The sequence below is a fragment of the Centropristis striata genome, chromosome 2 (assembly GCF_030273125.1).
Source record: "Centropristis striata isolate RG_2023a ecotype Rhode Island chromosome 2, C.striata_1.0, whole genome shotgun sequence".
Classification (NCBI taxonomy): Eukaryota; Metazoa; Chordata; class Actinopteri; order Perciformes; family Serranidae; genus Centropristis; species Centropristis striata.
Genome location: NC_081518.1, coordinates 25,071,623 through 25,087,410, shown reverse-complemented (window position 1 = coordinate 25,087,410; position 15,788 = coordinate 25,071,623). Strand labels below are relative to the sequence as shown.

The 15,788-nt window shown below is 38.1% G+C and overlaps 1 protein-coding gene across 1 annotated transcript; it reads right to left on the bottom strand.

Annotated features, from left to right (window-relative positions):
- Window positions 1-821: 821 nt before the first annotated feature.
- On the bottom strand, window positions 822-13,499 carry pamr1a (peptidase domain containing associated with muscle regeneration 1a). Its single transcript, XM_059354030.1, has 11 exons — window positions 13,234-13,499; window positions 12,159-12,329; window positions 11,713-11,838; window positions 8,966-9,080; window positions 7,756-7,973; window positions 6,063-6,254; window positions 5,743-5,949; window positions 5,227-5,293; window positions 4,137-4,399; window positions 2,480-2,820; window positions 822-1,742 (listed from the first exon to the last, which is right to left on the bottom strand). Exons 1-11 carry the CDS (start codon window positions 13,337-13,339, stop codon window positions 1,170-1,172), a joined length of 2,379 nt encoding a protein of 792 aa, XP_059210013.1. The 5' UTR covers window positions 13,340-13,499; the 3' UTR covers window positions 822-1,169.
- Window positions 13,500-15,788: the final 2,289 nt, after the last annotated feature.

Here is a 15,788-nt window from a genome sequence, read left to right as displayed (position 1 = left end):
AGGGAAACACACGAACACATAGTCTCACATGCAAGCACGCTGCAGGCACACAGGTACTCTGCATACAATATTTACTGCAATGGATGAACATGCAGTCCGTACATGCTGTACAGCCATGCACGTGCACACATGCAAAGCTTGGAAATGCATGCAAATTAGAGAAATTATCTATCATTGCAATCTAAATGAAATGCTGGTTGAATGTTCATGCTTTGAACAGATAAATGCATGTAAATAAGCTGATATTTTTAATTTAATTTGAATGATATTTGAAATAAACTTGTGCATATTTGCACATATGTGTCCTACTTTGCAGATAATGACTTATCCTTCTTGGAAAATGTTTATCTCTGGCATAGTCAGAGGTCAGTGGCCTGGAGCTGGCAGCGATCCAGTGACTTGCCCAAGGACACTCCAGCAGGACAGAGATTTAGAACTGTTGGATAGAGACAGGGACTTGGCTCTAATGCAGATTTTTGGATATGAAACTGGCTTTCTGTGTTCTTGTAATATGACATGATATATAATATAATATTATAATATATTCATCAATGGTAACTAAAACTCTGCAAAATCAGGACATAAGCACAGAATAAACAGTACCAAAATTGGCTGTTGATCACTCACTTTCAGTTTTAAGCCTGGATCTAGAGATAGCTAGAAGCACATAGTGCCTAAAGATAATCAGTTAGAAGACTTATAGATTTCTTTCTTGCCAGTGATAATGTGATTAATGTTCTAGCTGGGTGGACTGCAATTCATCAAAGACTCAAAATTACATTTGACGTACTTTATTACTTTACTTTATTTTTACAGAGCAGTCTTTGTCTTTAACATTCTCAAAAAATACACCTAACAAACACGACATGCAGAGATCATGAGTCCGTGGGTGTATTTATCAACCAGCTCACATTGAGTTGTTGGAAGTGGATGTGGCCCAAATACAACAATAACATGCACACACGAGAGACACAAGTACAGAGTGCCAGGAAAACAGTTATCACCGAACATGACACAGATAGCTGGGACAAAATTATCTCAACAAATGTTGTGTTCTCACTGTTTTCACTCTCCAGTCTCTCCAATTTCCACTGTGAGTTTTATAAAACTGTAAATAAATGAAGATTTAAGCTGAGAAAATCATCTTTACACAAGATAAGAAAAAATAACTACTTCATGTTTTTCTCTATCCAGTCTCGAAAGTTGGCTATTCGTGTCTGAACTGTGTGAGTCTGTTGGTGGCAGTTCTCTTCCTTGTCGCTAAAACTCTCTAAGCCAAGAAGCTGCCATCCTGTGCCCAGTGCTCCCTGAGTCTGCTCGTGGCCCGGGAAGACACCACTTGTGGGGGAGAACTCAGCTGTTATGGTCGAAATACCTGGAATAATCCTAGGACAAGGGCTTTGGGGACTGAGTGGCTTTGTAAGGACACATAGTGTATTATCACTGATCGTTGTGGTGTGTGCTCCTCCTTGAGCAAATTGTCTTTCGCAATGAACAACATCACCCAACTCAACAAGTCTGGTCTGGCTTGAGGGAGTGTAGCGGCTCAGGTGCCTGTGATCATTTGGTAAAATCCACCTTGCCATGTAAGCCTCCTGTGCGGTCACCTCTCCGCCTTGCACTTTGGGAAGACACACTGGCAACACACGCTCACTGATCTTGGCCTTGTCCTTTAGCTTGAGCACAGCCACACTGGACTCCGGTGCAGAGTAGAAATTTGGATGGACTAAAATGTCTGAAACCTGTCGGGGCAGAATGACAGAAAGAAAGAAAGAAAGAAAGAAAGAAAGAAAGAAAGAAAGAAAGAAAGAAAGAAAGAAAGAAAGAAAGAAAGAAAGAAAGAAAGAAAGAAAGAAAGTGAAAGTGTATGAACACCTGAGAAAGCCTTGAGTCAATAAGAATGTGCCAACCTTTGTTGTGTTTGGAATATCTTTTAAGATTAGATAATATGCATCAAGATGTGCAAAGATTTCCTATCCAACTCAAATATAGTTGTATCTTGGTAAAGCTTTAAGTGCACATCTTAATGCCAAAGGATTTCTTTCTGTTCCATTTACAAACAAGAACCTATCCAAAAGATTACATTTATTTAATGAGGATTCCTTTTTTTAATTCTTTATCACTGCATCAGCTGCTCGGTAGATTTTGAAGTCATGATACTAGAATACTTCTGTGCACTGTGTGACCTGAACATGCAAAGACCATAATAAGCATCGGGTTTGGTATTTGTAAGGCAAATGTAAAGTTCAGGCTTATAGGTTAAAAGTGGGATAAATTAATGAAATTAAATGTGATTGAAAATATATAACCAATGATTTGTCACCATCTAAATTTGTAATTCAACTCATATTTAAGAAATCATTCAGCCTTTAAACCTATTTACCTCAGTTTTCTTAAAGAAAACAAAATCAAAATAATCTAATAAAAACAAAATTATAAAATGTCTGATGGTTATGAGGTGTTTCTGACTGCATTGTACCCTGAGGTGGTGCAGGCCTTTCAGACGGTCCTTGGATGTCTGGTACTGCAAGCCCATGACAACCTTCACATGTGCTGGGTGACGGGTCTGCTGCTTGTCCTTGTCTACCACACACTGAGCTGCCACCAGGACGCCACGCTGTGTGAGCAGAGCCCCGCTGCAGGCAAGGTACCAGAATGAGGACTCCTCTGAGGCCCCCTGCTGGACAGACGTGGTTAGTCCACGTAGCCTGTGGGTGTTGCCAGTGTGATCAGGAGGTGAGCGGATGTAGATGGCTGCATGCCACGGCCACAGCGTGTCTGTGAGGTTGTGCAGAGTAGAAGTGACGAATTTGCCACAAACTGTGTCAGAGAGGAGAAAGGGTGTGTCAGAAATGTAATTTCACAACAAACTGCTAAGAGGTAAAAGTAGTGTACAAAATTGGTTGAAACCAATTATTGAAAAACATAATTCCTCTGTCTTTTTTACAAGAAAAAAGTTCTGAAACACTTAAAGCCCCATTTTTTAATAAGTTTTCTTGCCAAAAGTCAGATGAATAGATTGCATAGACTGTAAAGCAAAAATATATCACTGTAACTCACCCGTTTGTTTGTGGACTACAGTGTTGCAGCCTTGAGTTTGGCATTTTGGCTGCTCTTGAACCAGAAGTGATAATATTGGGAGGAGAGCCTGGAGCTTGGGAGGTAACCAGGTAACGCTAGCTTGGTTCAATGGATGCATCCCCGATTCAAAATTAACTGCCGACTCCTTAGAGTGTCTTCAGTAGAACCGAAAGCTTAACTAAACATTTTTAGGTGACCAAAATGTTCACTTACATAATAAATCAATTGAGAATTGGGATAATTTTCTCAGAGACAATCATCAGACAATCATACAATCTGATTTCTTTTAACAACCAGTGGAGTCGCCCCCTGCTGGCCATTACAAAGAATGTAGGGTTAGGGCACTTGGCTTCACTTGGGACACTATGGCTTCATGCTTCATATTTACCATGCATATATGAGAGTGGTATCTATTCATTTCATCCAACTCTCTGCAACTGAGAGAGTAGCTTTATTTCTCAAAACTATTCCTTTAGAGGGACCTTGTGTAGCTTTTGCTACCATCATCTCAAAATTTCCACATGTGGCATTTATGAGACTACGATCATTTTAAAATTTAGTGTAAAGGTAGCACAACTAGGGAAGATCACAAAATAATCCAAACGCAATGCATACTACATGAGTTGCAACTAAAATAAGACATTTCTGGGCGTCCCGGTGGCTCACACTGGTAGAGCGCTTACCATGTAGGCTGAGTCCTTGCTGCGGCGGAGCCAGGTTCGAATCCGGCCTGAGCTCCCTTTGCCGCATGTCTTCCCCTCTATCACCCCCTTTCTACCTATCACTATCAATAAAGCAAAAAAAAATCTAAAAAAAAAAAAAAGACATTTCTTGGTCAATCTATATCCAAGGTCAAGAACGAACTTTCATACTAAAGTGTCATGAAATCATCATTAGTTAACTTACAGTGCAATATGTCTCTAAAGTTTAATAACATTTGCTTACATTAGTTGCCAGAAACCATCAGTCAAACTATATAAAGCATTTGTATCTGTTAGCATAAACAAACTTTTTTTTCACTTCATAATCGGGGTGTATGCTGGTGCTCTACTCACCTGGTGAGCAGGAAACATGGCGCCCACTCCACCTGCCAGACTTCAGACAGGTGCGCCGGGAGCTTCCGGTGTTGTGGTAGAGAGAGGAGGCGCACTTGTACTCGATGCTCGTGTGGACTTGGTGAAAGCCACGAGGAAGCTCCACGAAGGTGCTGTCATCTCTGTTTGACTGTCTGTCCAATGTAAATGGGATAAAACCAGCTGATAACAAATCGTGCATGTGGTACCTGGATGAGAGCCGGGTTCTTTGGTCAGGATTTTCTCTGTGGAAAGGGAAAAATAAAAGCTTAATAGCTCCTTGTATGCAGTTGTTTGTCTCAAACATTAGCTATGCCTAAGGTAGCCTATTAAAAAAATATTGGCACCTGGTCCATTAACTGGAATTTTTCAGGAACATTCAACCACATCTTGTCACCTTCATCAGAGGGCATCAGGGAGCAAACTGCATCGCTAATTTCCTTTAAGTGGACTTTGTCCTAATCCTTTTTTGTTTTGTTGTTGGTCAAATTACTGCTTCCAAGGTCAATAATGCCCAAGCACACAAGCTCTATTTAAAGGTGCCTGATGCTATAACAAAATCAGATAGAGTACACTTTAACAATGTTAAATAATAGTTGGAAGTAAAAAACGAACAAACAAAATTTAAAATATGATCCATTATAATTAGACAAAGCCTGTGCCAGTATGCCAGCTGTTTAGATTCATGCTTCTGTAGATAGAAACTGCTTCCATATCCACCTAGGTGAATAATCTGTACATTATATCCACATAAAAGTTGAGTCTCCCGCTACGCTAGTGAACTGTGCAGCTGTAGTTTGGCAAAGTGCTTTGAGCTACATGCTACATTTCAGTGCTAAGGTGCTCATGCAAGTTATTTTTACCCTGTTCACCATCTTACCTTAGCATGTTAGCATGCTAAATCTGCTTTCAAGGACAAAAAAAGAAGCTCAGGCTGATAGGAATGCCATTAGGATTGGGTGAATTTAAAAGGTTGACCTGATGCTGCTAGCATGGCTAGAAATGCAACACATGGCAACTTTATGTTGACTAAATCATGCAAATACACACAACACAGTATCTTTGTGGCTACCTTGATATCATATGTGGCTTCACAACACTTTGCTGCACAAGTTCAGAAACTTTGGGCTCTCGACATGCTGTAGGGAGAAATCAAGCAGGTGATTGTTAATGCACACCACCTGCATAAACAAGTCGATTTCAGTAAAATTGTAAGCAGAACATTAAGTCGTTTTGGATAAAAGCGGATGCCAATTTACATTGTAGAAGTTATTTAGAGAAATAGGAACTGTTCTATGCATGAAATAAAAGGGACAAATATAATCATCTTGAAGAAATATTCAATCATAACCATTACAGACAAATTTACATTACACACTTGCTTACTACACACTCATCATAGTGCTCTTATTGCTTAATTATAACTTTTTCCACATGTGAGGATTTGTAAATTAGGTAACAGTAAGGCTTACTATATTTGTAACATTTTCTACCACCTCTCATAGTAAGGATGCAGAAAATAATTGACTTTGTCTGTAAAAAAAAGAAGAGTGTGTTCACCACCCTAATGTGTTTTTGAAACAGCTACCTCTTACACACTTGGGTGGCCTGCTACTCCAGGATCCATTAGAGAGGCAGGTACTCTGGTGGTTTCCACTCAGAATGTAGGACTTTTTACAAAAAAACCCAATGGCCTGTGTGCCTCCAGCTGTGTCAGGGGCAGGTCTGTGGTAGCCATTGAGCAATTTGGGTGGAGTGGAACACCGGACTCTGCTCGTTTGGCCTGTATGAGTATCTGTTTGAGAAAGACAAGGAACAAACTCCCTCAATAAAGGCATTTTGTGGTGTTTATACTGCACAGACATGCCTCAGAAATGAAGACCAGAAGCTTCCTGGTGGAAAAAATACCTTTTACACATGTGGGAACTGTGCCATTCCACGTGCTATTAGGCAGACAGATCCTCTTCTGGGAGCCGATTAGAGTGAAAGTTGGATGGCACCGGTACTTTACAGACACAAGCTCTTGATTTGGTCCATATACAGGCAGCAAATATCCATTCAGCGGTTTCTCTGGGGGTGCACACACTGGAGTCTTGATGGCTGAAACTGTGGAGAAATATTATGGTGATAAATGAAAGACAAACCTCAATAAAGATACACACATTAACATTTTTACTGTTCATTGAATTCACATAAATGGTACAAAGCTGAGTTAGGAAATTCTCTCATTCCCCAGTTGTGTCCGATAATGTTTTGCTCTTCAAAAGTACTGCTGTAGCAAATTTGTTTTTGCCTCAAAAATAAATACAATTAATTGAGTTTACCTTTTGAAGGAGGAATGAATAGAACTCCTGTAATTGCTTCATCTCTAAAGCCAGAACCTTTTAGTATGGTCTCTTTTTATATGTTCTTCAAGAGTTTTTTATATAATTGTTTCCCCTCCAGAATACCTGAACCCTTCTTCGACTTATTAAAGTAATCTTTACAGAAATGTGGGTAAGGAGACCTTTACCAGTGCTGTAGCAGTGCCTCTATGATATGTTCAGGTTAGCTAGTAAGAGTTAATGTCCAGCAGGAGAGAGGCTGGATAAATGGGATGCAAGTTAGATACATAATTTACTTCAAAGAGGGCAAATGGAGAGGGATGAGTATGATTAATCTGTGTCACTGACTGTCCGTCTCACATCGCTGCCCCGTATAGGAGACTGCACACACACAGCAGAATGAAAGGTCCTGGAGCAAATATGGTGCATGCAATCAAAGGTGCTGCATGCATGGAGGGAGAGAGAGAAGAGCATTATATGTAGCATACATTCATGATTAAGTAAATACCTACAGTATATCATGAATGGTAAAAAAAGAAATATCAGACATCATTTTTTATATGGATTTCACCAGTGGTGGAAAGAAACTAAATATATTTTCTCAAGTACAAGTAGTTGTACTTTACTTGAATATTTCCATTTTATGTAACTTTACACTTCTATTTCACTACATTTTAAGGCAAATATTGTACTTTTACTCCATTACATCTAGCTGACAGCTATAGTTACTTACCAGGTCGAGATTTAACATGAAAAACATGATCAATTTAAAGTGATTAGACATTTTTTTTAAAATTCAACCTCACAACAGTATATTAAGTAGTTAAAATGCCTTACATTGAGAAAAATCAAACACTGCTCTGGAATATATAAAACAATCTGAATGGGGACATTCTGCATAACAAGTACTTTTACTTTTGATACTTTAGGTACATTTTGATGCTGATACTTTTGTACTTTTACTTCAGTAAGTTTTGAATGCAGGACTTTTACTTGAAGTGGAGTAATTTAACAGGTGGTATTAGTTCTTTTACTGAAGTAAGGGATCTGAAAAATTCTTCCACCACTGGATTTGCCCACATGCTCAGCTGTTACAATGTAACAGCTGAGCATGTGGACAAAGGCAATGTAGTCCAATAATACTGCTTCAGCATAAATACACTTCAAACCTTTAAAAGGGATTATTTATTTTGCAGCAATTGTGTGAGATCATATTATACTGTTATTGGGTCTTGTTGGTAAGTAGCATTTATATTACTAACAATGATTGTACCTGCCTGAACTTTGCTGAAAAGCAAGAACAAATCCATCAAAGTTGTGGTATCCGTCTGAGACGAACAGGATGTGCAAGACGTTCCCAGAGCTTATTATTGGAGGAGGCAGCTGATCCCCACAATATCGGCCAATCACAGGGAAGCTCAGATCGTCGCCGTCACGCACCTCGACATAGTCGTATCGACAGTTATGGTCAGACTCCAGACTGAGTAGTGAAAACCTGCAGCATAACCGAACACAGTTTAAATGATTTTTCAATCCAATTCAAAACACTTAACAGCAGTCCTCTCATGCAGGGCTGAGTACCCACGCTGCTATCACCATCGGCTCAGTTGGTTGATGATGGTCCTACTGTATGACTGAAACACTGCAAATGGAGTAATTTCACTCTTTTGCATGTGAAGAGCCTCTTCTATTTTTTTGTAGTGTGCAGGCAATTTTCCCATGAGGTGGGACTGTTTAGTTTGGCTACATGCACAGAAAGTACTAGCCGAGATTCAAGAGTGCAAACCCTTTCACAATAGTTTGCTTCAACTTCAGCTGACAGATTGGCATGCAGCTGGTCTGAGGCTATTTTCAGATTGAGGAAAAGTATTAAATAGAAGATTTCTTAGCTCTGCATATTCAAAAAGCCTGATTGAAGTAACTGCACTGAATAGAATCTTTCAAATAAAAACCAATAAAAGTCATAATAATATCCTAATCCTAAAATCCAGCTCAATTTGTTAGCAGTTGTCTGAATCATATGTAATTGTAATAAACTCAGAAATAACATGAAAAAAGTGGCATCTGAATAAAGTTAAAGCTGCCCTGACTTATACAAACTCTAAAATAAACTGACAAACTGATCTCTTTTAAGTCTCTTCTTAAAACATACTTTTATCAGAGAGACTCTCCTGGTTTTACCTGAATTTTTACTTTCCTTGAACTTTCTTTTAATTGCACAGAATGATGTAATTTTCTAACATTACTTTTATCTGTTGCTTTTTGTCTGTTTTTCACTTGTCTTTGTAAAGTCTTTAAATAAATAAATAAAAGATAGATAGATAGATAGATAGATAGATAGATAGATAGATAGATAGATAGATAGATAGATAGATAGATAGATAGATAGATAGATAGATAGATAGATAGATAGATTATACTTTATTGTCCACTGTGGTGGAAATTTGTCTACATGATTACCTTTTCATATCTGTTCCATGCACCCACCTGAGCTCGATGCTGCTGCTCCTCTCCACTTGCACTGTCCATTCACACCGAGCGTTTGTTGGGTAACTCTCCACGACTATGTGACCCTGAGCCCGCTGAATGACGCCTCCGCATGCTACCCACAAGAGAACAGTAATTACCTTCACTTAGTAAATTCACATTCTCATCAAATCTGTGGTTATCACAGTGGCACTGAACATTTTCTACTGCTGCACGCAGCATCAGTAATGCGACATGCTGTGTAAGAGGGCAGATAATTTCCAAAAAATTAGGAGATGACGGGAACCAACCAGACACTTCAATAACCATGATTATAAACATCACGCTGGTAGTCATGCTGGCATGTTTGTTCTTCAGAGGAATAAAAAAATGCTAAACAAGATACTAAAAATCATACAAATTTATTTCTGTCAGTCCTCGCTACTAAAAGGGACAGGGTGAAGGCTGGAATTAAGGTTTGAGTTGGAATTTAATGGTTAAAGCTTTCAGAATATTTTGGAATTCACACACATGTTTGTAACACACTTGCAGCCTATTTAATTTGGATCCAGTTTTGGAAAATGTATTCAGATCCCTTACTTAAGTAAAAGTACCAGTACAACACTGTGGGATTACTCCACTACAAGTAAAAGTCCTGCATTCAAAACTTACTGAAGTAAAAGTACAAAAGTATCAGCATCAAAATGTACTTAAAGTATCAAAAGTAAAAGTACTCGTTATAAAGTATATTATAACATTATTTGTGTTATTGCTTCTATGTAAGCAGTGTTTTAATATTGTAAAGACAGGGCTTACTTAATAACTTAATATACTGTTATACGGATTAATTAGAAAATGTCTAATCACTTGAAATTGATCATGTTTTTATGTTAAATATTGACGTGAAAAGTAACTAAAGCTGTCAGCTAAATGTAGAGGAGTAAAAAGAACAATATTTGCCTAAAAATTTTGTGAAGTAGAAGTAAAAAGTTACATAACATGGAAATACTCAAGTAAAGTACAAGTACCTCAAAATTGTACTTTAGTACAGTATTTGACTAAATGTACTTGGTTACATTCCACCACTGCTTGGATCCATACAGAGTCTAAACAGGTTGTGTAGGACAACAGAAGTTGCATAATGGCTCCAAGCCTTCCTTTGTGAGGCCTACGTCAAACTAACAGTACGTGACAGACATGGCATCCAAGTGGTGATTTCTCCAAGGCCATGAAAAAAAACAATGGTGAAATATAATGATACTGAATAAAAGGAGTGGCCAGCAGGTAAACCTGTTTGCTTTCCTCTATCAAAAGCATCATGTTTCTGTGGGATTTTCCAGTACACATGTGGGTATGGTAGCTGCAGCACAATGCTGATAATTATGTTTTCAATTCTTGTCTATATTACATTTTTTTAAGTGAACATAAAGTACAACTAAACACTAGAAGCTGACAAACAGAAACATTGTCGCCACCAAGTGTCCGTGTGGTATATTACACATTTGGGTGCAGCCAAGATTGTAATACGCAAATTTGGGTGTTCGCTGTCACAGCAGACATTTTGACTTATTGTAGTAGGAAAAACACAGTTATGTTTAATAACATTATTGGTGGCTGCATTCCAGTGGTGGAATGTTACTCAGTACATTACCTCAAGTACTGTACTTAAGGCAGTTTTGAGGCACTTGCACTTAACTTGAGTATATCCATTTTATGTAACTTTATACTTTTACTCCACTAAAACTTGAGGCAAACACTGTACTTTTTACTCCATTACATTAAGCTGCCAAATTTAGTTACTTTTCAGGTTGAGATTTAAGATAAAAAAATATGACAAAAATAAAATAAATTAAAAAATTAGATCTCATAAAATTAAATTTAGTAGTTAAATTGAGCCCTGCCTTGAGGAAATAAAAACATAGATTACATACATCAATTATTATCAATAATAATAATAATAATACAATAATATATTTAGAATGTATAAAACAATCTGTACTGGTCCATTCTGCATAACAAGTACTTTTACTTCTGATACTTTAAGTACATTTTGATGCTGATACTTTTGTATTTTTACTTCAGTAAGTTTTGAATGCAGGACTTACTTGTAAGTCCAGGTGGTCCAGTCCAGGTTACTTGTAGTGGAGTAATTTCACAGTGTGGTATTAGTACTTTTACTTAAGTAAGGGATCTGAATACTTTTTCTACCACTGCTGCATTTCACTTATGGGAGGTTCTGTTTTTGTGCAAGGAAGAATTGGAGCCATTGTTAATGTTTTCACTTTCACCTGTGCTTTTCCTACTAATGTCTGCTGTGAAAAGGGTATTTTTCAGCCCTTAAATCCTCTGTTCTAAATACTACAGAGATGTATTTGTTGGTGATGGATTATTTGTTCTCAACCTCCAACACAACTTTAAAGCTTAAAAATACTGGAACTTATTTTAAGCTGTTATAATCAGTCTTCAAGAGCTCTGTCAATCATTGTGGAATGACTTAGTGGTTGCATTAACTTCAGGTCATTGTATATGATTCTAAATATCTCTTTTCTCTCGTGTGACTAGCCATATAACACTATTTTCTCTTCTGTAAGTAATCTATTGTAATTGTACTAAAGAGGAAGTCAAGCAAAGAGTTGTATAGATGGTATACAAGAACCCATCAGCACTTGTTCACACTCATGTGTCAGCAATGAGATTGAGAATATTTGTTTAATTCTGTGCCAGGATAAGGCCTCAAAGCAATAGGGCATAAAAGCAACCACACTCACTTTTACAATCTCCTCCACTCCAGCCTTGGCGGCACTCTGTACAGAACTTTCCATTCACAAAGAAGTCATCATTGGCTTTCCATGTTCCGTTGTGGCAGGTTTTGCAGTTCTCAAACAGGCTGCAGCCTGGCAGGACAAAAGCAGGAAGAAGTTGAAAGCAATGTTAAATCATCTGAATTTTAAAGTCCATTTGGGACTTTTAGTCACTGACTGATACAACACCGTTATGAATCAGCATATGCTGAACATTTGTTGATCCAAACACCCAGCAGTATCTAGTAGATTTTTCCAAGGAAATAAAGTATTTTATGTCTCTGAGAGTTTGCAGTAAACAGAAGAACTGTGTAAGCGGCAGAAGCAGCAATAACAGAGCAGGAGACAAAATAAGCACCTGAAAGATTATTACAAAGAAACAAGGGCCTGTAACACAAAAGACTGTTTGGTACCTGGATGAATGATACAGGGGTCACACTGATCCAGAGCATTGCGGCAGCAGGGAACAGTGTAGCCGACCTTTGACCCTTTTGAGGGACACAGACACTGGATCAGGTGGTACTCACAACACGGACGGCACATGACGTTCCACCTGGAGCTCGGGCAGTTATCTGCCGTGGGAACTGTGGAGGCAATACAAAGGACAGTGGCACAAAACTTAATATGCAGCTACTCACAGACTTATGTTTCATGGTTTTAAGGAGGTAGAGAAGATAACATGTGAAAGATTATAGGAAAGGAGTCACACTTTTTGTTTTATTTCTATATATACAACTGTATATTTACTTTTTCCACCTGTGATTATGGAAATGTGGGGGGAAAAGTGAAATAAAAAAACAATTCTCTTCAGCAAAAGTTATCTCATGATACAGATCTTGCACAACACACATGCTTTCATGATGACGGGACAAACTGCCGAGCTGTGAAATCTGTCTTTGCAGGTGATGTGGCAGATGATGCAACCAAGCTCAAGTTGAACCGTGTATACTGTTGTAAACCAAATCTGACCATAAGCTTCTAACCAATAATGATGCACCACTTTGAACAGCTTAGGATGCAGAGAATGGTTGAAATATGTCCCAAAACCCAGCTGAGAGAAAGAAATTTCCCCAAACCCCATTCTGAGTAAATATACAACAGAGGAGAGGAAAATAAACTCTGAATGAAGTTCACAAAAGGCGTCATCCAATTGTTACCATCACAGGTTCAGTTCTGCCTCTCAATAGTTATGGATTTCTATGCTAAATGAAGTGTAAAAGCCTCCCAGATATTGAACCCTCACTCATATGTCCAATATCTTTTCAATATTTTTTTTTCAGTGAGGCAGAGTCTGGAGCATGAACCCAGACAAGTCTTAGCAGCAAAAGTGACTCATCGTCATGAAATAACTCCACAGTTAGTCAGCAATTATGTCAACGTTTTAACAAATTGTTAACTTTTTTGTAACACTTTTACAAAGTAGAGGCCAACTGATGTAAAGTACAGAAAACTATTTGACAAAAACTTGAAGAAGTGCCTTTTACTTACCATGTGGCCAAGCTGTCACACACAAACAAAGATTTAGGAGGAGGCAGTAAAGTTTAAGGTCCAGAAGATTTGATACAGACACTTTTCTTGTGAGGAAAGACAGCATGTTTGCTGGCAAACTCACAGCAATAAACTCCCAAATATGCCCCAAGAAAGAAGCACTAGCTCTAGAGATCTTCCTGTCTGCTCAAAACATGACGTATATGGATGATGAATTCTCCCATCTCAGCATAATGGACAGAGATCCTTAACCCATTCCTTCCATGGTGTTTTGATCAGTATTTCTTTGAAATTACTCAGCTTAATCCAGTCCTCGGTGTCCAACTGGTTCCTGTTGCTCTGCTCCTGCTGTGAGTCCAGAATGAGTGCTGTGTGCTGAATAGTAACGGGGGAAAATACTTGTTGGCAAAGGCGGTGGAAAGTGCATTTGTGGGGAATAAAAACATGCTAATGAGGAAAACAGTGAAGGGTGATGAAGGAAGTCCAGAGGAGGGAAAAAAAGCCATCTGTCAGTTTCCTGAGATAGTCTACAAGGAGAGAATAGCAGTGAATCTCTCTTCAGCTGCAAGTTACATATTCAGACATTCTTTTTTTCCCATACTTTAGAAGAAGTGGAAATATACATACCTGCAGGTGCCAAATGTATTTACTGATGCTGGACATGACAACATTAGCAGCTTCCTTGGAAGACAGATAACAGATGTCTTCTATGTGAAATGTTTATGATGTCAGGCTCCATAGATTTTCCAGGAGCAATGAGGCTGACAGGATCGTCACAGCCCATTTCATGCCCAAGGTTGCTTTTCCATTACCTAAGCCTTTACCTAGGAGTTTCCATGTTTTCATATCTGTTCTCATCTTCTCCATTACAGCAGGTTGTAAGCAGAGAGATTGAGGCTGATAATTTTACACAACTTTAACTGATGTTTATAAAGACCCTTTTACTTTTTGGAATATCTGATGGTATCACGATCTGATGTTTTTCTGGTGTTAATAAATAATTGGTGTGGTTTTCAAACTTTAGGCTGCATGTGTAAGAGATGATTTAGAGACTCTGGAACTTTTGGCTTTCTACAAACTTGAAAAATATCCTCATTAAATGTGCTTTGTTAATATAGGTTATATCTACTATATTGTTGTTGATTTACATAAATGTAAACAGAGATTCATTAGATTGTATTATCATGAATGTGCAATGTCATTAACATCAAGTGAAAACCATGAATCTGGAGATTTTGTGTTGTTACATTTTTCAGAAACTACAAAATATGAAGGATTTTGTGTTCCTTTGGGCTGAGAAATGTCTCAAAATTTGAAATAGTCACAAATCTGAAAGCATGGCTGTTTTAATTGGCTCAGGAAAAATGGATGCTTTGGAGATCCATGGCTTCATATGTCCATGCACACAGTAACCAAGACTTCACTGTTAAGAATTTTCTTTAAAAGCTCCAATTATTAGTAAGTATAATAATAAGTATTTTGACCAGTAGAGGACAGAGCATCTAAATAATATGTTCATAGCAACATAACCTTGATGATGATATAATAGTAAATGTATATACACATCTAGCAGACAAGAGTTCAATATCGAGTCTTCTGTTGTGGTATTCAGTAGTTCCTCTGGTCATCAGCTTGCTGCTGTAGATGTTTGGCCTTTCTTTACAAGCTTACTTACATTTATCTGTATGGCAATCGGTGCTTGGGAACTAGTGTGAAGATACGTTCAACATGAATGTGAACAAACATGCAGGTGTGTGTGTGTGTGTGTGTGTGTGTGTGTGTGTTTGTGTGGACACAGGGATGCGGAGGCGTGATATGTGAAAATTACAGATGTGTCAAGGAAAAGGAAATATAAGCTGTAATTAGTGCCGAAGGTGCTTGTACAAACTAGAGACATGTGTGTATTAGCTGCATTTAAATTGGAATACATTTTGAAATAATTATTATAGTTTCAACTTGTCATCTTGATGGCACACCATGTTTAAGTCCCACACTCTCAAGACTACAAGTAAATATAATATTTTTTATATCCTGAGTGTACACAGCAGGTGTGGCTTACAAACTATAATTACATGTCAATTCATTTACAAATGTATGGTCAGGCAAAACATATGAAAGCCTGAAAACCCAGCTCTGGTTCATACTATTTTACCATTTTGTTGCATAAGGCAAATATTTCAGGTACAATAGACTTCCGACGACATCTTTAATCTAATGAACTAGTAAACATAGCAGAGCATCTAGCAGCGAAAGAGACATTTTCTCAGGGGTTGGTGTAGACCAAAACCTAGCACAAAGTAGAGTGAATATTAGACTTAGATCCATTATGTGACCAGAAACATGGCTCCAACTGAATGCTTATTTTGCTCCATATAAGTGAGCTACTTGTTAGCAATATAACTATTGCTAACATGTTTGCCATATCAACTTTAGAGACTGGTCTCCCCTCAAAAACGACCGTCAGGCAGCAAAATATGGCCCATATTTACGTTTTAGACTGTCCTCCCACGCCCTCTAGTGGCCACAGTTATTACAAATGATGGCAATGCAGAGGA